Source organism: Cnephaeus nilssonii, assembly GCF_951640355.1.
Source record: "Cnephaeus nilssonii genome assembly, chromosome: 10".
Lineage (NCBI taxonomy): Eukaryota > Metazoa > Chordata > Mammalia > Chiroptera > Vespertilionidae > Cnephaeus > Cnephaeus nilssonii.
Genome location: NC_137081.1, coordinates 24,983,962 through 25,005,769, shown reverse-complemented (window position 1 = coordinate 25,005,769; position 21,808 = coordinate 24,983,962). Strand labels below are relative to the sequence as shown.

At 43.2% G+C, this 21,808-nt stretch overlaps 1 protein-coding gene across 1 annotated transcript in view; it reads right to left on the bottom strand.

Annotated features, from left to right (window-relative positions):
- Positions 1-10,790: 10,790 nt before the first annotated feature.
- ACSL3 (acyl-CoA synthetase long chain family member 3) overlaps positions 10,791-21,808 on the bottom strand; it is a 57,469-nt gene continuing 46,451 nt past the window's right edge. Inside the window, exons 14-15 of the mRNA XM_079782802.1 lie at positions 19,465-19,622; positions 10,791-15,476 (exon numbers count right to left, since the gene is read on the bottom strand). Of these exons, the coding sequence (XP_079638928.1) occupies positions 15,319-15,476; positions 19,465-19,622 (316 nt within the window). The 3' untranslated portion in view covers positions 10,791-15,318. The remainder of the gene's footprint in view (positions 15,477-19,464; positions 19,623-21,808) is intronic.

Below are 21,808 nucleotides of genomic sequence, written 5' to 3'. Positions count from 1 at the left end.
CCAGGGAGACCCCGGCAGGGCAGGCAGTTTCTCATCTTCTATAGTTTGATGAGAAAAGGCCCCACGGTGCACTTTTTTTCCATTTACAGTGCAGAAGAATGACTTTTCCTCCAAATTTAATTGAGATGGAGCATTCCAAGACCAGACAAATGTCATGCATCAGATGATGAGTAAGCCGGACATCATGGGAATGACAGTTACAGGACACAGCTATTTGCCAAAAATGTGGCCTATGGGATTTAAGGACCATGTCATGCTGCCCCGATTGATGGTTTTTATTTGGATGACATGAAACCACTAATTGAGTTTTCTTTTGAGGGGAAAAATGTCCAGAGAATGTCGGAGGGAGAGAGGGCTGCACATGCAGGTGCACACGTCCACGTGCTCACGGCCACAGGGAGGAGGGGAGGTGCCCCGAATTCGGGGAACTCTGGACCTTATAAAAGGAAGTAGTCTACTCTTCCCAGTGAACCAAAAGCAGCAAGGGATAAAGGATCATAAAATACCTGAGTGATGCTTTTACCTACAAGAAAAGTAAGCCAAGAGGACTATAAGACAAGTTATAGAGTATGAACCTGTCCACATACGGCATTTGCCATATTTTCTCATCTCTTTCAAATCCGGCAGAAGTGCATGGTCAAAACTGAAAACATAAAAGGCCGTAAAATGGGGATCTAAATGGCTCTCCAGGGGGTGCGGCCATGCTCAGAAATCATACTTGTGAAGGCAGGTAAACATGTGACACAGGAACAAAAGCAGTGAAGCTTAAATGTTAAAGCAACTCGGTGGACAGACATTAACTGAGCACCTGCCCCATAAAAGGTATTGGGCTAGGCTCCAAGAAATAAAGAATAAAACATGATCTCTTCCCCATTCTATAATCTAGTTGTGCATTTTTTAAAATATATTTTTATTGAGTTCAGAGAGGAAGAGAGAGGGAGAGAGAGATAGAAACATCAATGATGAGAGAGAATCACTGATCGGCTGCCTTCTGAATGCCCCACATTGGGGATCGAGCCCGCAACCCGGGCATGTGCCCTGACTGGGAATCGAACCATGACCTCCAGGTTCATAGGTCAGTGCTCAACCACTGAGCCACGCTGGCTGGCTGGTGGTGTGTTTTTTTCAAAATCTAGTTCCATAAACAGAAAACTATCCCAATTTGAATAGTTCATAAAATAAGTAGTATAGGGAGTAGGAATTCCAATCCTAGATAGAAGGGGGAATCTGTGGGTTTAACTCCTCCCTGTCCTGAGTTCTAAAGGATATAAACCCAACACAGTGAAAAAAATAGAAGGGGGCTATTGTTGATGAAAATTCAACCAATGTCTGGAAGAAGGAGGAGGATGAAGGCACGTTAAAGTCCAGAGGAAATCACAGCCTGCAATCTACATGGAAAGGAATATATTCCAGTAAAAAGGCTCCTCTATTCTGCCAGACCCTGGTGAAGTCTTGAACTCAGGCTCAGCAGGAATGATGGAGGCAGCGAGACGAAGGTGCATATGAGAAGGCTCTGCCCCACTGCCCTCACCCAAATCACCTAGAAGCCAGACATCATCCCCACCCACCCCAGCCCGTCTAATCCTCAGAGAGCTCTCCAGAAAACAAATCAAATGGCACTTACGGGAGGGGAGGGGAGGCTTACATTCTGATCTAGTGCAGTTAGATCATTGGACAAAGTCAGTCAAGGTGTGTGTCTCAGAAACATACTAGGTACTCTGACCCTGAGAAATACACATCTTTTACCCTGGAGGAAGTTAGTTGAGTGGTAGTTTTGGGGTTTCTTGCTCCATGGGAAATGATATTCTCATCCCTGGTGAGTTCAATTTCCAATCAGCCTCCTGAGTTTATCTCTGTTGAGAAGTCACCTCCCACCAGTGAAATTCCATTTGGCTCCTGGTGTGGTCTTTGGGAAGACTGCCATTTCACTGTTGATATTCATGTCATGTTTGTTTAGCTGGAACAGTGCTAACAATCATTGGGCTGATTCATATTGTTCTCATGACATAAAGATCAGAAAAGCCTTAGTCAACTAGGTTAGTGATTTTCAACCTTTTCATCTCATGGCACACATAAACTAATCACTAAAATTCTGCGGCACACCAAAAAATATATTTTGCCAATCTGACCAAAAAAATAATAATAAGTATAATTTTGAGTCATTCACACTGGATGGCTATTGTTGTGTTGGCTGTTGTCATTTTTCTATTTGACAATCTAATGGAAAAGAAGTCTATGCACCTGACTAAATGGTCAAGTATTACATGTATTAAAAATTCTTGTGGCACACAAGTTGAAAATCGCTGAACTAGATAATGCCATCATGAAGTTGGTGGGTGATGGCATTTCCAGTCATGTAGCAATTCACTGGACAAATACAAGCCAGGTGCTGTGTGGATGCTGCAGATATAGAGAAGGGACAGAAAATTTAAGTGGCCTAGGTTACAGAACCATTAGGAGAGAAGGACATTAGGTTAAAAACCCTAAACAAAATGTAAAATTGTGACAAGTGCTAAGAAGGAGGAATATATATGCGGTGCAATTACAGTGTGGGAAGGGGAGCCTCACCTCATCAGGGAGCTCAGAAAAGGCTTCCCTTGAGGAAATGCCTATTAACCTTTTGCACTCGGATGTCGAGTGTGACTCGACACGGTTAGCATTAGAATAAAGGAATCGAGAAAAAAGCAAGCGAGTGCAAAGGGTTAATTAAACTAGGATTTGAAGAAAAGGGGACTAAGTCAAGGAGGAATAAATGGACGTCCAGTGAGGTTTCCAGACCTACCGCTGAGTGAAGACCAGGGACCAAAGTACAGCCCACTGTGGCCAAGTCCTAGAGCACAGAGAGGCTGGCAAGGCAGGTGAGAACTGGGGCATCGGGAGAAGAGGGGCTACATTCACGTAAGGGCCCTGGAATGTCACGGAAAAGTTTGTAAAAGATGTATGATTGATTGTATGATCCAGTGTCATTGCTGGGTATATATCCAAGAGAACTGAAAACATAAATAAGCACAGATGGCCATACCAGCATCATTCACCGTTGCCAAAATGTGGAATCAGCCCACAGGTTCAAGTGATGAAGGGATTAACCAAATGGTATATCCATGCAATGGAATATTATTCAGCACCCCCAAAAAAGAAATGAGGTACTGCTATAAGCTACAAAATGGAAGATTCTTGAAAACATTATGCTAAGTAAAAGAAGCTTGTCCCAAAAGGCCACATACTGTATATTTATATTTATAGAAAATGTCCAGAATACACAAATGCATAGTCAAAAAGGAGATTAGTGATTGCCTAGGGCTAGGAAAATGGGTTAATGAGAGGTGACTGCTAATGGGAATGGGATTTCTTTAGGGGAATGATGGAAATATTCTTCAAATTAGATTGTGATGATGTTTGTACAACTCTGTAAATATATTTAAAATTACAAATTTTATACTTTAAATGGGTAAATTGTATGGTATGTGAATTATATGTCAATAATACTTTTAAGGTATGATTAGATTTCTGTTTTGGGAAAATCAGCCTGGTAGCAGTGTGGGAAAAATTAAAGGAGTGTACCAAATCAACACAGTGAAGGAGCTACTTTCACAATCCAGGAGGGTGCTGATTACAAGACTGGACTACAGTGGTCATGGTGGAGACGGAGGAAAGTGGACCATATAAGAGGGATTAGGCGGCATGATACACAGGGGATGGTACCCGGTTGGCTACTGGGAATAGGGTGAGGGAGGATTTCAGGTTGGCACCCAGGTCATGGCCAGATGGATAACCTTTTGCACTCGGATGTCGAGTGTGACTCGACACAGTTAGCATCGGTAGCAGCTCTTTTTATACTCTTTGAATGTATCAATAATTTGAAATTAAAAAATCCAAATAAATAAGTTTGTATGAAAAGAAACTCCAGTTTTTTATTCTACTGCCACGCTTTGTAAAATCTGGGGTATTTAAAAAATTAAATCCTGAGTAGAATAAAGGAATCGAGAAAAAAGCAAGCGAGTGCAAAGGGATAAGTGGTTGCATTCACTAAGCTAGAGCATGCTGAAGGAGGACCGAGCTTGCTTTATGGACAGGGTTATCGGTGGATTTAGTTTAGAGGGGCTTTTGAGACATTTCAGTAAAGATGTTCAGCAAAGAGATACTGGATTAGTACTCAGAGAAGACAGAGCTGAGGACAGTGATGTGTGGGTTACCAGCATGTTGTGGCAATGAAGCTGGGCTTAAGCAAGGTCACCTGGGAGAGAAGAGGCTCTTGTTTTAATGGCTTGCCAAGAGGAGGATACGCCCACACAAGGGAAGTCAAAGAAAGGTCTAGAAACATAAGGGGAAAGGCAGGGGAGTGGTGGCAGAGAGGAGTAGTGCTTTAAGATGAGTCCGTGACGTCAGGTGATGCTGTGAAGTCAACGAAGGTGAGAGCCAGTCTGTGTGCATTGGGGTGAGCAGCATAGTGTCATAGGGGCTGTAATGCATTGGAGTGATGAGGCAGAGCCAGACTGCCATGGGCTGAGAGTGAAGCAGCGAATGAGAGGGGAGGAAATGGAGGTCAGGTGCCTTGGTTAGGTCACCAGAAGCAGACTCTGGGACAAGAAGGCGAGTGCAAGGCATCGATTAAAATGCTCCAAGAAAATATTAGAGGTGGGTAGATGAATGCATGGATGGATGGGGGCAGGGAGAGAGCAATAAATGGGGGAAGGAAGGAAGGAAGGAAGGAAGGAAGGAAGGAAGGAAGGAAGGAAGGAAGGAAGGAAGGAAGGAAGGAAATAAGGAGATAGATGATTAGATAGATAGATAGATAGATAGATAGATAGATAGATAGATAGATAGATAGGTGATAGATAGGAATGTCTCTGTGTAGCTGCAGAACAGTCCATCATAGGACTATATCATCATTCAAATCTGACTAGTTCCCTGATGTTGGATACCAGCTTTCTTCCTTATACCTTGTTACTGCCCAGTCTAGGGTCAGACCTAGTTTATGTGTATCTATGCTGTGTGACCATGTCCAGTTTACTTAATGTCTCTGAGCCTCAATTTTCCTCACCATCAGGGTTGTACATGGACATGTATCACTGGTGTGTGAAGTACCCACACAAAAGGGGAAGGCTTCCTGTGGATGGAGTGCTCGGGAGCAAGGGCTCTGTCCTACACAGCTCAGTTCAAGGAGGCCAGTTCCTCGGGGGAGGAGCTCAGTCCACACTGCAGTTCATCTTCTGCAAACAAGCAAAGACATAAATCTAGACAGAGAGCAAGGCTCTGGAGCTTAGGAGCATGGCACGCTGTGGAGGTGAGGTACGGGGTGTGCTTACATCCCGTCAGCATCCCTGCTCAACAACGGGACTGGCAAGCCACTCCAGTGTCACCTGAAGAAGGACCTTGGGAAGATAACGGTGCGCCTGAGAGGCAGAAGCCATGAAGCAGCTCTACCCAACCCCCACTGTCTCCCCAAGCAGAGGGGGCATGCTGGGGAGACCTCGGCTAACCATGGCCCCGAGACACTGCCAGTGGCAACTAAGGACATGCCATCTCTCCATTCCTCCCCACAATCTCTCCATCAAGGTGAAAGGGCCCCATAGAAAGGTGAGGGGAATCCTGATGGGGCTACACAGGGTGTCCGTGTCCCCATAGAAGTCCCAAATAGGCTCTGGGTGAAGTTGCCAGGAGAGAGACTATAGGTGTCTGAGGTTCCCCTGAAGGAGCCAGCATTGGCCCTGGCAGGGTGACTCAGTCGGTTAGAGCGTCTTCTCAATACACCAAGGTTGCTGGTTCAATCCCCAATGAGGGCACATATAGGAATCAACCAATGAATGCCTAAATAAGTGGAACAACGAATCAATGTCTCTCTCTCTCTTCCTCTCTCTAAAATCAATAAATTGTTTAATTGATTTTTTAAAAAGCCACCCAGATGTACAGAACCAACAGCCAGGCTGTTAGCACTGGAGCTGGACACCACGGCTAGAAGAAAAGAGAAGGAAGGGAGGCCCAGAGAATCTACCGTGCCAATGCCCCACCACCCCCATCCCTGAGAAAGTATCGAACAGCCCAAGGCAGGGGCCGGAGGGAGCACAAGAAGCCCCCAGAGTGACTGTAAATGAGCAACTTTTTGAGGCCAGGAAAATGTTCTAAAATTGGATTGTGGTGATGGTTGCCCAACTCTATAAGTTTATTAAATCTCATTGAATTACACACTTAACAGGGGTGAATTTTATGGTATATAAATGATACCTCAATAATGCTGTTAATTTAAAAAAAGGAAACCAGTGGATGCAAAATTCAAATGGAAAATGTGGCTCACTGTCATATGCAAACCAAAATAGAAATTGCCAGGATGACTGATATGTCAGGAGCCGGACAGCTGGTATCCAACTGAGCTATGTAGAACAGAGCCCTTGCTGTCCCCTTGCCTACCCTAAGCTAAGGTTAACCAAACTCTGTTCTAAAGAATATAGCGATCTTCCTGCCCATACATAGCCATGCGTTCATTTATCCCTGCTCATATTTAAGGCACCTGGCACAGTGCTGGGCACACATAAGCCATCAGCTGAGTGGTGTTTCACTGACTGCTCAGGGCAGATGGTCGGTGCCAGGCTTGGACACCGGGCAGGGCCCGAGAAGCAGGAATGTGCCGAGAACCATGGGTCAGCCCGGCCGGGCAGCAGAGAGGAGAGGTTTGCAGATCTGACAGCCAGTCAACAAGTCAGGACCAGAGGACGGCTCTGCGGGGCCTGGCAGCATTGACCACAAGAGTCTGGAGTCTGAGATCCTAGCCCACCAAATCGGTCTGCAATGTGCTTCAATTGCCTGGGCTCCTCCCCAGCTCTGCCACGTGGTCATTTAACCTCCGCGTGCCTCAGTTTCCTTGTCTGTAAAGCAGTGCTATTTTTATGGCACCGACACTGGGATCTATGGAGGTAACACCCATCAAATACTTGGAAAATTCTCAGTGTTAACAATTATAATTATGATTATTCCATAACTCACAAGCCTGAGAAGTGTTAGTGTCTTAGAGAGCATGGCTGCTCACGAGGGTGTTTTTTTTTTCAATCAAACTGAAGCAAAAGAAAAAGCAGGAAGAACTTGGAGAAAAAGGGAGAGAGACCAATCATAAAATTCAAAAAGCAGTTCTTGTTACCAATACTCCAAGGCAAAACTGTCCTTTTTTCATGATCCAAAATCAGTTTCAGCATCAAGAGCATGCAGGTGATGGATGATCCTGGTGTCCTGCTACGGCGAGTCTGTGTTCGTCACCCTCTCTGCCTGCTCCCCAGACTGTCCTGATCCTGTAGGAGAGATTGTCTGTGCCACTCCAGGAAGACGCTGCTGGTGAGGCAGCAGCGCGGGGCTGGTGAGTCACACAGGGGAATGGGTGGCAGACAACATCAATTATCCTCACAGTCCCTGCTGCTTCCTGTAAGCGCTGTGGAGGAGGGCATCCATACACACACAGACACACAAAGGCCAGCTGTCTCCGATTCTACGTCAAATGCTCGCAAAGGCCCCCGTGTGATTAATGGCACTGTATTCCTTTTTATTTTACTCATATTTGTATATTCCTGGCAAAGGGTAGAACAAAACAATTCCACAAATGACTTAAAGGCATATGGCATTGTCATTTAGAATCAGAGAGAAAAGGAGGTAGGTGGGGAAATACAGAGGAAACAACCTAACCTGACACAGGATCCACGGAGCTCCCAGGACGGGTCTGTCTAGGTCACATGGCACACCATCCTTCCCTGGTTCCCTGTATTTTAGCCTGGGTCAAAGGCTGAAATGATTGATTGACAAGCGATGATTAACGAAAATGATACTATAGCAAACACTCTGGATCTTAAAATATTATACTAAACTAGGGGCCCAGTGCACGAATTCGTGCACCTTGAAAGGAGCTGTGGGCTGCGAGGCTGCGGTAGGCACAGGGACAGGTCTCAGGGCCGCCAGCTGCCGCTCGCACCCGCTGGCCCCTCCTGTCACAGCCCCCAGTCCCGTCTACCAGAAGCCCCACTCCCACTGCTGCTGCTCCCACGCGCTGATAGCGCCAGCCCCACTTGCACCACTGATGGCACAGAGCAATTGGGGCTGGTGTCATCAGTGGGTGCAAGCAGCAGCTGCTGCCCTGATCACCCCTCAGGAGCAGGAAGTGGTGGAGAAACCCTGAGGGGCAATTGGGGCTGACAGCTGCCGCTCGCACCCACTGATGGCGCCAAGAGATCGGGACCAGCGCCAGGTGCCGGCAGCAGGTGCGAGCAGCGGCTGTCGGCCCCAATTGCCCCTCAGGAGCAGGGGGAGGTAGAGAAGCCCACTGACAGCACCGAGCAATCGGGGCCAGCAGTGGGTGCAAGAGGTAGCTCCGGCACTGGCAGCAGATGCAAGCACCTGGTGGGACCGCAGCATGTGGGAGCAAAGAATTTTCAGTAACCACCAGAGGCTTGCCCCAATGACAGCGACTGGCGCCCCGCCTTGGTCTGGCACCCCCGCTACCTGCTCCACCATCCCGCCGCAGCCAGTGCCCGCCATGTTCCGTGCTCTGCCTCCTGCTGCTGACGCCCACCATGTTCCATGCACGCCCCCTGGTGGTCAGCATACGTCATAGTGACCGGTTGTTCAGTTGTTCCGCCATTTGGTCTATTTGCATATTAGGGTTTTATATATAGAGATTTGGGGGATACAAAGAATCACAAAAGCACCCACATCCTCGGGAATTTAAATATACCGAAGAGTCAAGTTATATGCATTCAAAACAAAATACCAATTGGCTAGCTTGACAATTGTTTAAGGTGTGATCTAGCCAGGCCACTATTAGGGAAATACCCCATAGATGTTTGAGTTTCCACTTATGTACAAGAATGTTACTAAGGGCTGTTTGTTGTCACCGATTCTAGTAGTAAAAATTGGAATAACCTAAATGCCCAGCAATAAAAGAATGATTATATACATTCTAATAAACCCTTGCTATGGAATAGTATGTAGCCGTTAAAAAGATCACTTTATTGCTTAATCAGATCAACTTATGCATACTGACACAGGAAATGCCCAATGTACACTCTTCGTGAAGAAGGCAAGTCACAGAACAATAGCCATAACCCAATTATGTTCTGCAATGGTTTACCGGGGCTGCTGTAACCAATACCACAGACTGGCAGGCTTAAACACGTCTATTTTCTCACAGATCTGGAGGCTGGAAGTCTGAGATCGAGGTGTCAGTCGGCCTCTCTCCTTGGCTTGTCTTCTCATTGTTGTACCTGAGTGTCTGTCTGTCCTACTCTCCTCTTCCTATCAGGACTCCAGTCATATTGTACTACAATGACCTCACTTGAATACCTCTGAAAGGTCCTATCTCCAAATGCAGTCACGTTCTGAGGTTAGAACTTCAATATATGAATTTGGGTGTATATAATTCAGCCCATAATATGCTCTCTAAATATTCTGTATGATTTTCATTGTTAGTTTATATTTCTGAATTGCTAGAAAATTTAAAATAAATTCATGTATTACATTAAATTAGCAATTCATAAAAAACTAATGTATTTTTCCTTTTGTCTAAAAATACTTTCAAATAAGGTTTTTTTTCTTTTTTAAGTGCATCACTGTAGGGAAAGCCACAGCAAGGGTGGGCAGCTGAGGGATCACGAGGCTCACCTCTCAGCACCAGACAGCACATTGCTGGGTGTTAGAACTGGGTATTTTACACATGAGCACCTTGGCACCCCACCCCTCCTTTCCAAGCCAGCCTCAGCCCCCTGCCCGGCCAGGCCTCTGGTTCAAGCCATTCTCTAATCTCAACCAGGCCTTTAATAGTCAACATTCTCCTGCTGTCAGGCACGGTGTTTCTGTGGGATGACAATGTCCAGAATACAGCCATGAGGACTGACAAGCACAATGGCAAGGAAGGGCTTTGGCACCACAGGTGTTTATAAATGAAATTTGGAAAGTTGGGCATCAACATATTTGGGCAACATAGGGGTAGGTTTTTCACTGTTTTGATGAATATGGAACTTACAGTAACACAGAACGTATCTTTCACAGCTGTTCTTCTAACAGCTACATTTTTTCTCAATGGGAAGAAAGTTGGGAGTCCATGGCAATACAGACCTGCCTCGTCCTAAAATTATATATTATGTGTTTGGTAGTCGAAATATTAACCTACCAATGTTTAAAAGAATAACCTGAGGAAAGTTAGAGAAAGGAGGCACAATTAAAAAAAAGAAAAACACATCAAAGCTGCTAGATGCTTAGTTTTGTTAGTTACATGATTACAAAGACCTACTTTTATTGGAAGTGTTAGTATACAGGGACATATGCCCAATTTTGTCAGAAACAAACATTAAATGACAGTTGAAGGCAGGGGGAGATTTGTTTCTGAGATATCACACCGAACTTTCTCCCACAATCAAAGGATTAAAGTTCGGCACACAATATGCCACATTGCCTCTAAACCCACACACATTTTAGTGCCAAATTTTAACTTTCCTATTATCTGTATTCACGACTTTATGCTGTGGGAAAGTGTAGGAAACACTTCATCAGCGCTGACTTTGAATGCAGAGCTTCTGTGCAGTCAGAACCAGAAAAAACGCAAAGGAGGAACTCCAGCCGGGTTGGGGCAACGTAAGAAGGAAAGACTGCGGAGAAGTGAAGATTAAGAACAGAACTTCTAGAATAAAAACTTCCCTTCAAATGGATTGCTAGGCCAAGAAAGAAAATTCCCCCAAACTCCCTTTTCAACAAGGATTTCAAGAATGGATGGAGCTTTTCCTTTTTTTAGGACCAAATTTTGAGTTTTAATATCAGAAATGTTTTTACACATCTTTATTCTTCAAAATTCATGTCAAATTACAAATAGTTTACACAATGTAGCTTCTTCATCATGTACACTTCTTCAGGGAGAAAACCGCAATCACCAAGAAAACACTGCAAATGAACTCATAGTAAGTCACCACTGGTAAGTACAGAGAAAGTGTTACATTTCACTGTGGTCCCACGTGACAGTTTAAAATGGAGGCCCCTTTAAAACATTACAGATGTACATAACTTTCTAACAAATGAACCCACACATCAGTGTTGTTGTTTTTTTATTTTAACATTGTATCACAGGGACTAATTGTTTAAAACTATAAAATCTTGTGAATTTTAGCAGCAAAGTTATGCCAAGTTCATCTATTTTTAAACATTGCTGAAAATAGTGCAAACTTTAGAGAACATCACAGATAGCAAATCCATTACTTAAAAACAAAGTACTTAGAAAGTAGATTCCACTTTGTTTTGTCCTATTGATTGGTAAAAACCTTTAAATGAAGTTTAAGCTAAAAGTTCCAGTGGGGGAGTGGAGCTGTAGGGAAGAGGAGGTAGCCAACAATCTATGTGCGATAAACTGCTACTTACTGTCACAGCAACAGTTATCTCCAGAAGTATAGAAAACAGGAGTTCTTAGGGAACCATTCTTTTAGGATCTACTCTATAGTCACATGTGTATTAGATTTAGCAATTGACTTTGGAATTCCAAGTTTTCCTCCTCAAGTACCTTGTGGTTAAAGCAGTATTTCTTATAACAGAATTATAGTAGTTAGAGTTTTTTTTACTAGGTGTACCGGACTGGTTAATAATGCGGATTTTTTTCAATAGATGGAGTTACACATATGTTGATATATATATGCGATTTGATATGTATGCTATTTTGTTGTATTGACAAGCTTCAAAGCTTCATATGTCAAATTTGCTGAAGGTGTTAACATATTTTTACACTTAATGTCGAATTTTGTGCCCCCCCCAAAAAAGCATTTGCAGGAAAGTTATAATTCATTACTTTATTTTGAAGAGAAGTGCTGCTGAATACTTCGGGAAGCTTATGATGAACATGCTCCATCTCAAGATACTTGTGAATGCTGGTTTAAACACTTTAAAAGTGATGATTTCGATGTGAAAGACAAAGAACGTCCAGGTCAACCGGAAAAGTTTGAAGACCAACAATTACAAGCATTATTGGATGAAGATGTGTGTCAAACTCAAAAACAACTCGATCCTTTACAAACAATGGGAACGATTTTAAAGAAAGGAAAATGGGTGCCACATCAACTGAACGAAAGACAAATGGGAAACCGAAAAGTCATCAGTAAAATGTTGCTTCAACTGCATGACAGACTTTTTTGCATCGAATTGTAACTGGCGATGAAAAGTAATTTGAGAATCCCAAACACACAAAATCATGCGTTGATCCAGGTCAACCATCAACATCGACTGCAAGGTCAAATCGCTTCAGAAAGAAGACAATGCTCTGCGTTTGGTGGGATCAGGGAGGTGTGGTGTATTATGAGCTTCTATAACCAGGTGAAACTGTTAATACTTATCGCTACCAACAACAAATAATCAATTTGAACCACGCTTTGATCGTGAAACAGAATGTTCCAGAAGACACAGCAAAGTAATGTTGCTTCATGATGACGCACCATCACACACTTCAAAACCAGTTAAAGACACATTAAAAGATCTTGCCTGGGAAGTATTAACCCACCTGCTGTATTCACCAGACCTTGCTCCTTCAGATTACCACTTGTTCCAATCGATGGCACACGCACTTTCTAAGCAGCACTTCAAAATGTACGAAGAAGTGGAAAATTGGATCTCTGAATGGTTTGCCTCAAAACAAGCAAAGTTTTATTGGGACGGTATGCACAAATTACCTGAAAGATGGGGAAATGTGTAGCTAGCGATGGACATTACTTTGAATAAAGCACTTCTGATGTTTCTCTTGAAATAACCGTGTTTTCTTTGATTATAAAATCTGTCATTATTAACCGGTACACCTAGTAAATCAACCAACTTTTTTTCTTTCTGAAAGTGTAGTATTAAAAGATACCGTTTTACAAGTCACTTAAGATGGTTTGGGTTAGAGCCCCAGCCAACATGACTCAGTGATTGAGCATTGACCTAGGAACCAGATCACAGTTCGAATCCCGGTCAGGACACACATGCCTGTGTTGCAGGCTCGATCCCCAGTGTGGGGCGTGCAGGAGGCTGCCGATCAATGTTTCTCTCTCCACACCCCCCTCTCTCTTCCTCTCTAAAATCAACAAAAATGTATTTAAAAACAAGTTTTTTAAAAAAAGATGGTTTGGGTTAGAGAGTAATTTGTCTGAAAAGAGATTTTACATACTTAATTTCATATTCTGCTGTGACATCTGACATTTTAGGACTGAAAGAAATTATTTAAAATTTATTAAAATGGAATCAGCCTTTAGATTTTTCTGAAAAGAAATGTTTATTCCAAATCAATGATAAGCTACATATTCATCTGACACTATTTCAAGTCACAATTATCAACATCTCTCCTTTGAAGAACTGAGCCTTCTTTTTCTAAGTACAACTTTTTAAAACCACTGAAAAGCAAACAATTATTCTGAAGCTAAAGCATCAGAAACAAATTCCACCCACTCTGTTTTAATTTTTGGATCACAACATCCGATAGAGAGGTTCCATTTAATGTCTTTCATAGTTTTATTTCTTGGCAGCTTTTCCTAACTATGATAAACTATAATGAAGACAGAAGCATTCAAAACATAATATAAATATAGAAGACCGCTAGTAAAAGTTCAAAACCAAACAAAATACCATATTGCAATATCTTCAAATGTAATGTTTGTGATATGACCAAAAACTGTGAGCCCATCCTCAACATGCCCACTGCCCACACAGACCCCTGTTCATGTTTTTTTTGTCTTTTGATGCTTACAGTGAGAAACCAAGAAAATAACTAATATGACATATAAAAAACATGGTACCTATGTTTTCTTAAAGTCTTGAGTTGAACATATCTTAATCGGTGCAATATTACTTTTAATAATGCTCAAATAACAAGAGACAAGCAATACATATGAAAAGACTGTATTACACAATCAATGTTTTTAGTATCACAAATAAGTTGCACACAAGCATAAAAACCTACAAGTGTTAACTCACCTCATTAAGTTCTCATGTAATTTGTTGAGAATACTATTATCTTAAGCATTCTAAGTTTTTTCATTTTTCTAATATAGACAACTTATGACAGGAAGGGTTAGTCCTTTTCAATAAGCTACACACACACACACACACACACACACACACACACCAGTGCAAGCCATCAAAACAAAGAATCCTAATTTGGAAGTGAAACAGATTAAACATGTAGATGAAAACTAGGGGAGTGGGACATAGTACATTTCCATTATTAATGTAGCATATATACTAGTATAGACAATTCAATGTACATATGATCGATGAAATAAAGAATAACTTTCCATCCTTTGTTTTTTAAGTTCTACCATCTTACTTTTAGAATTGCTTCCTCATTTCAACAGCTAACTAAAAGACGAAATACTTTGAGGGCTAGCTACCCAAGACGAGTTACCCACTGGTGCTGCACTTGCTGTGTTTTCTTCTTTACTATTAAATCAGAACCCTCTACTGCTATTTTGTTCCACGCAGCACCAACCAAACTTCATTTTTATCTAATAAAAAATAAATGAATAGCCCAGCCAGTGTGGCTCAGCGACTGAGCGTCAACCCATGAACCAGGAGATAAGGGTTCGATTCTGGGTCAGGGCACATACCTGGGTTGCAGGCTCAATCCCCAGTAGGGGGCGTGCAGAAGGCAGCTGATCAATGACTCTCTCCATCGTTGACCTCTCTTTCTCTCCCTCTCCCTTCCTCTCTCTGAAATCAATATATATATATGATATAAAAGAAGACACTGTCAGGCATATATTCACGAAGTCTTAATTTCTTAAAACGTAAGTATGAGTATATTTATTTCTCTCAAATGCATACAAGACAATAATTACACAGCAACAAAGCTTTTGTTCAACAATGATTTGATTCATAAGCATTTGAAATTTACATAATTTCACATTCATAACCTTACATTTTTTAAATACTGTAAGTAAAAAAGACCCCCAAAATAACCAATTCATATATTTCCTATTTATCCCTCTATACATCCAAACTTTATAAAGTTACAAACTGAACATTATACAGAACATATAAATCATGTTTAAAAACTTGAGGTTTTAAAATCACTGTTCCCCGTATGATTCAGGAGACTCCTCATGCCGACAAGTGCAGTCCTAGGGGTAAAGGAAACTGCAGGAGGGGAAGAAAGAAGAGACAGACACAGGTTTGCTGTCTTAATATTTTACTCGTCCTGTCAGTTAAAAATGGTGATGTCATGAGAAGTAACAGTTTAGGTTTAGTATGAGGAATGGAGTTTGCCTCACAGTTTGAGACGTGCATTTCAAGTATTTTCCTATTTGATCTGAGCTCCCTGCAGCAACCTGATGCCCAAGAGAATAATTATTTCCTTCCATACATTCGCTCAATGTCCGCCTGGTAATGTGTTTTAAGCTCTTTGCGTTTCAGCTTGAAGGCATCTGTCACCAGACCAGTTTCTGGGGTCCACGGTTCAGGGCTCAAACGAATTTTCATTGGAATTTCAAACTTTTCCAGACTTGCTGAGATGGTGTGGGAAAAAATACAAATGCAAAGTCATGAAAAATGTACCACTGAAATTCTTAGCAAAGAGTCATTGAGCACCCATCAAAATGCATAAGCAACCACCCACGAATCTCACTTCCAATCAAGTTATCCCTCAGAAATGCTAGCATAAGTAAAAAAAAAAAAAAAAGATATCTATTAGAATAGCAATAAGAAATTAAATACATGTCCATCAATATAATGAGATAAATTATGATTTAGGCATAAAAAATAATGCAATTCAGTCATCAAAAATGAGTTAGATCTATATGGTATGGGCGTATTGCTAGGCTTAAAAAGGCAAGGTTTTGTTTTTTAAATATTAGATAAACTTATATGCATCTAGATGCTAGGACAAAAAGGATACATAGTAAACTATAAACTGTATACACCTCTAGGGGAGGGATCCAGGATTAAGAATAAAGAAATGTCCCTTTTTACTTTACACCTATTTGTTTTCTCTGAATTTATTATAAAGAGCATAATCACATCAGAAATTAAAATGTAATAAAGTTAAAAGAGACTCCTGTCACTGAACCAGGATATTCACTGATAAGCTATAAAGGCAGAATGTTTGCTCACGATGGTGTTCCTAACACACTAATACCCAGTAGATTCTCAATAGCAGAGCCAGGGAAGGGGGGAGGGGAGATTTAGTTTTGAAGAAATGCACTTCCTTAGTAAGAATGACTTATTTTTCTAACATTCATTCAACAAATAGTTACTGAAAAATATTGTATAAAGTACTTCACTAAACACTCTCTAAAAAATACAAAACTAAGGTTTCTACCCTCTAGTAGTATATAATCTAATAAGGGTAAACACCTAGCAATAATAATTTACATATGGATAAAGTACTAAATAAAAGGTACAAGTGTCTTGGAAACAAGAGAGATATGTTAATTTTAACTTATAAAATAAATACAGAGATAACCAACAGGCTTTATTCTTCAATGATTAAAAGAATTTCAGGAATGGTGTCAAGAGGAAAACCTCCATGAGCAAAGAAATCAGTAAGGCTGGGACCACAGGATTTAAGGGACCAGGAGTCTGACACCTCGGAGACATGGGGGAGGTTGAAAAGCCAGTGCTGAGATTGCTCAGCTCAGCCTCGCACTCTATGGCCTTACTCAGTGACATGATTTAAACCAGTGTTTTAGAAAAATAAACAGAAATGAGGGCTCAAATAACTGAATATTTCTTCTTTATTTTGTTGTGAATATATATGTTAAGCAAATATTTTTTCTTCCCTTTTCTTATAATATGTATTAATAAGTTGATTTTATATCACAGTATTTAATACAGGATAGCAAAGGAGAAGGGTAAACATCACTCAGGGGTTTGCATCCTCTCTGGGGAAAGGTATTTTCAGTTGTAGGCAGGATAGTTGTATCATGCTAGGCATAAGTCTGACTCAATTACTGTCTTTACTTGGAAATTAACTGTTGTTTAAGGAGTTGTACAAGGGTGCCAAGGTGACAAGGGGTGGACTGTGACGGTCAGTTTTATGCATCACCTGGGCTAGGCTAGAGTCCCCAGTTATTAAATTAAACACTAACCTACATGCTGCTCTGAAGGTGTTTTGTGGGTGTGATTAAGTCTATAATCGTTTTATTTTACACTAGAGGCCTGGTGCATTAAATTCGTGCACGGGGGAGGGGGAGGTTCCCCTCAGCCCAGCCTGCACCCTCTCCAATCCAGGACCCCTCGGGGGATGTCAGACCGGCAGTCTGACATCCCTCTCACAATCCGGGACCACTGGCTCCTAACTACTCATCTGCCTGCCTGCCTGATCACATCTAAATGACACCCCTGCTGGCCTGGTCATCCCCAACTGCCCCCCCTGCAGACATAGTCACCCCCCAACTGCCCACCCCGCCAGCCTGGTTGCCCCCAACTGCCCCCCCCTGCCAGCCTTGTCGCCCTTAGTGCCCCGCCCCCACCAGCCTGGTCACTCCTTACTGCACCCCCTGCCGGCGTGGTTGCCCCCAACTGCCCCCCCCTCCGCCCACCAACCTGGTCGCCCCTCACTGCCTCCCTCTGCCGACCTGGTCGCCCCTGCCACCCCCTGCCGGTCTGGTCACCCCCAACTGCCCTCCCCTCCCCCCCGTGGGCCTGGTAGCCCCATGCAGCCTGCTGCTCAGTCATTTGGTCGCCCCTCACTAACCCCCCTGCCAGCCTGGTCGCCTCACACAGCCTGTTTGGTCGTCCGTTTGGTTGTTTCGGATGAGATGGATGCTTAGCCTTTTACATATATATATGAATGATATAAGTTATCCTAGATCATCTTAGTGGGTCTGGTCCGTCAGTTAAAGGCCTTAGAGCTGAGGCAGCCCCCACAGAAGTAATTCGTCGTGGACCCTTCAACAGTCTGCCCTCCAGAGTCCCAACCCTGCCCACCAGACCCAATAACCATGTACACCAACTCCTTACAGTAAGTCTCTTAATCTATATAACCCACTGGATCTGTGCTGTAAACTTGACCCCTGTGGATTTGGATTAGGAATGAAGTTGAATGCCTTTTTCACATCACATATAAAAATTAACTCCAAATGAATTAAGACCTGAATGTAAGAGTGAAAACTAGAAAACACTGGGGGTAGCTTTGTGACCTGGATTAGGCGATAGATTCTCAGACGTGATACCAAAAGTATAAGCAACAACAAAAAAAATTTAAATAAACTGTATCTTATCAAAATTTAGAACTGTTGTGCTTTAAAGGATGCCATCAAGAAAGTAAAAAACAATCAATAGAATAGGAGAAAATATTTATAAATCACACTAGAGGCCCGTTGCATGAAGAGATTCATGCAATAGGCCTTCCTTCCCTTGGCTTCCAGCACCGGTTTTCCTCTGGCACCCAGGACCCAGGCCTTCACTCCGGCCAGAGTCTGCCGCCTTTGCTGCAGACTCCGAAGTCTGCAGTTTTCATCTTCACTGTGGCCAGAGTGCCACTCCTATAGATCCCTTTGCACCCCGCCCTCCCTCTCATAGCAGGCATCCTGCCCTGCCCAGCCACTCCATGCCAGGAGCAGCTGGGCAGCTGCCATCTTTCTCCTTCTAATTTGCATATTCCCTTCTGATTGGCTGGTGGGCGTAGCGGAGTGATGGTTAATTTGCATGTTTCTCTTTTATTAGTGTAGATATCTGATAATGGACTTGTAACTACAATAGATAAATAACTGATAAGACTCAATAATAAAAAGACAAATAACTTCATTAAAAATGGGCAAAGGACCTGAATAGATATTTCCCCAGAGAAGCTATACAACGGCCAACAAATACATGAAAAGATGCTCCATATCATGAGCCATAAATCAAAACCACAATGAAATACCACTCCACACCCCTAGGATGGCTATCAAAAGGATGGACAATAACAAGTGTTGGCAAGGATGCAGGGAAACTGGAAGCCTCATACAACATTAGTGGGAATGTAAAACGGTGCTACCATTTTAGAAAATAATTTGGAAAAAATATTCTATAAAATAGTCTGATAGATCCTCAAAAGGTCCAACAAAGTTAACACAGGCTCAGCAATTCGACTCCTAGGTATTTACCCAAGAGAAATAAATGTATCCACACAAAAACTTGTATACAAATGTTCATAGCAGCATTATTCAGAACAGCCAAAAGTGGAAACAACCAACTCCCAGTACAGAAAGTGTAGAGAAGAATATCAGACAATTCCCTGGGGGCTGTGGTGGCCAGGACACTGAGCAGGGCCTTGGATACAGTGGAGAAAAACCGAGAAAATGAAGCTGCACGATGAGAAAATTCTGAGGCATGTGCATCATGGGATGGATGACCTTTGTGTTGCAGGGCCTGAAAGGGGAACTGAGAAGTCTATTCTACTAATGGTAGGAAACTATGATTGGTTTCCTAGGCCTTGTAATATAACAGGATAAATAATTTAAGTGCTCTCATCCCACCTCAGTTCGCAGATTCACGGTAAGAATCACTCACCTGAAATAGCAGCTTCAGACAGCACTCTGAGTACCTCATTTTCCATCTCACAGCTGTTGCACAGCTCTTCCCACGTCCCTTTAAGTCCTTTCTTTCGAGCAAGTTCTGTTAGTTCCTTTTGATTTGGCACAACAAATCCAATGACGTAAGAATGGTAACTGAAACAGACAAAGGATAACTTAGCAAGGTCATTGAATGGCACACCATTTAACTGATTATGATTATGCTGACATTTTAGTAGCCAATCCTTCACTGCTTTACAGAAGATGCATGAGGCATACCGGGCACTGGCATACTGAGTTCACACAACAGCCACCTTTTCTGTCTGACTCACAGCACGTTCCAATGCTTTGGCAGAGTTCATTGCTAAATAAACCTTATTATAACATTTCATGGTCATTTTCAAATATGCACAGGAATAGTGCCATGTATACATTTTAAAAAGAAAATAACAAGTATTAGAAAATTCATCTTTTAAAAAATCAGTAATTCACATCAACAGGTTAAACAAAAATAAAAGCTAATGTAAATAAGAAGTTTTATCTAAAGAAAGTTGGCAATAAATCAAAGTAATGTGATTATACTGATTTTCATTTGTTATCATGAGAATTTATGTTGAAAGAGGAACCAAGCCCAGCTGGCGTGGCTCAATGGTTAAGTGTCAACCTATAAACCAGGAGGTCATGGTTCGATCCCTGGTCAGGGCACATGCACAGGTTGCTGGCTCTGTCCCCGGTGGGGGCATGCTGATCAATGATTGTCTCTCGTCATTGATGTTTCTCTCTCTCTCTCCCTCTCCCTCTCCCTCTCCCTTCCTCTCTGAAATCAATAAAAATGTATTTTTTTTAAAAAAAAAGAAAAGAAAGAGGAGCCAAGTTGCCTGCTAAAGGCAGGAACGTCATAACATAGCAGCAACAGCAGGAAGAGAAGGGCAATTCTGGTTAATAACACACAAGTAGAACACAGAACCGTGGCTTCATTAACAAAAATACTTCATGAAAGGGCCAAATCATCATACCTAATAAAATGGTAATATGCAAATTACCATCACTCCGCTACACCCACGATTGGGCCAGCTGGAGGTGCGGGGGGCGGGACTCAGGGTGGCCGATTGGCTGGCGGTAGGAGTGGGCGGGCCAAATCATCATACCTAATAAAATGGTAATATGCAAATTACCATCACTCCGCTACGCCCACGATTGGGCCGGCTGGAGGCGCGGGGGGCGGGACTCAGGGTAGCCGATTGGCTGGCGGTAGGAGTGGGAGGCGGGGACTCGTGAGTCCCCGACCCCCACTCCTCCCACCGGCTTCAACGGCCAGCGCTGCTTAGGCCGGCGCTGTGGAAGACGCTGGTGGCAGAACTCGGGGTGGCCGATTGCGTGGCTGCTGGCACCAGTTTTCCGCCAGCAGCAGTTTTCCTCTGGCCACCCGCCCGATCGGAGCACCTCCCGATTGGAGTTCCTCTCAGGGTGGCCGATCGTGCTGGCGGGAGGCGCTCTGATCGGCGGGTGGCCAGAGGAAAACTGCTGCTGGCAGATAACTGGTGCCGACAGCCAGGTGAAGGAAAAGTCTATTGCACGAAACTTCGTGCAACGGGCTCCTAGTTTATATATAAATGTAATAAATCTAACTGGGGTTGTACCTCAAAAGTCTGTTTCAAAAATGGCTTTTCTGATACCAGAGCTTATTTTTTCATAATCCTATATAGTAAAAGCATAATATGCAAATCAACCAAACGGCGGAATGACCGGTCGCTATGATGCACACTGACCACTAGGAGGCAGACGCTCAATGCAGGAGCTACCCCCTGGTGGTCAGTGCCTCAGCCAGAAGCTGGGCTCACGGCTAACAAGTGCAGCAGCAGTGGCGGGAGCCTCTCCCACCTCTGCTGTAGGCGGACATCCCCCGAGGAGTCCCGGACTGTAAGAGGTGCAGGCTGGGCTGAGGGACAACCCCCCCATTCAGGGCATGAATCTTGTGCACCAGGCCTCTAGTCTTACCTAATAATAGAAAACATGTAAATTGACCATATCTCTGCTACGCCACCAGCCAATCAGGAGTGATATCCAAATTAACCCAACAAATATGGCGGTTAATTTGCATACACAGGCACCGAGTGACGGGGGTGGGACGTATGCGTCATCGCAGGCGTTCTGCCCCACCCCCCCGGTCTCTCAGGGCCTCTGGGCAGTGTGGGAAGGCGGGGCTGGAGCGGAAAGAGGTGGTTCCGGGGCCTGAGCGGAAAGGCGGTGCCGGCAGCCAGGGAAAGGAAAGCCCATTCTAGCACGAATCTTCGTGCATCAGGCTTCTAGTTATTATATAAACTGCTGTAGTCAGATTTCTA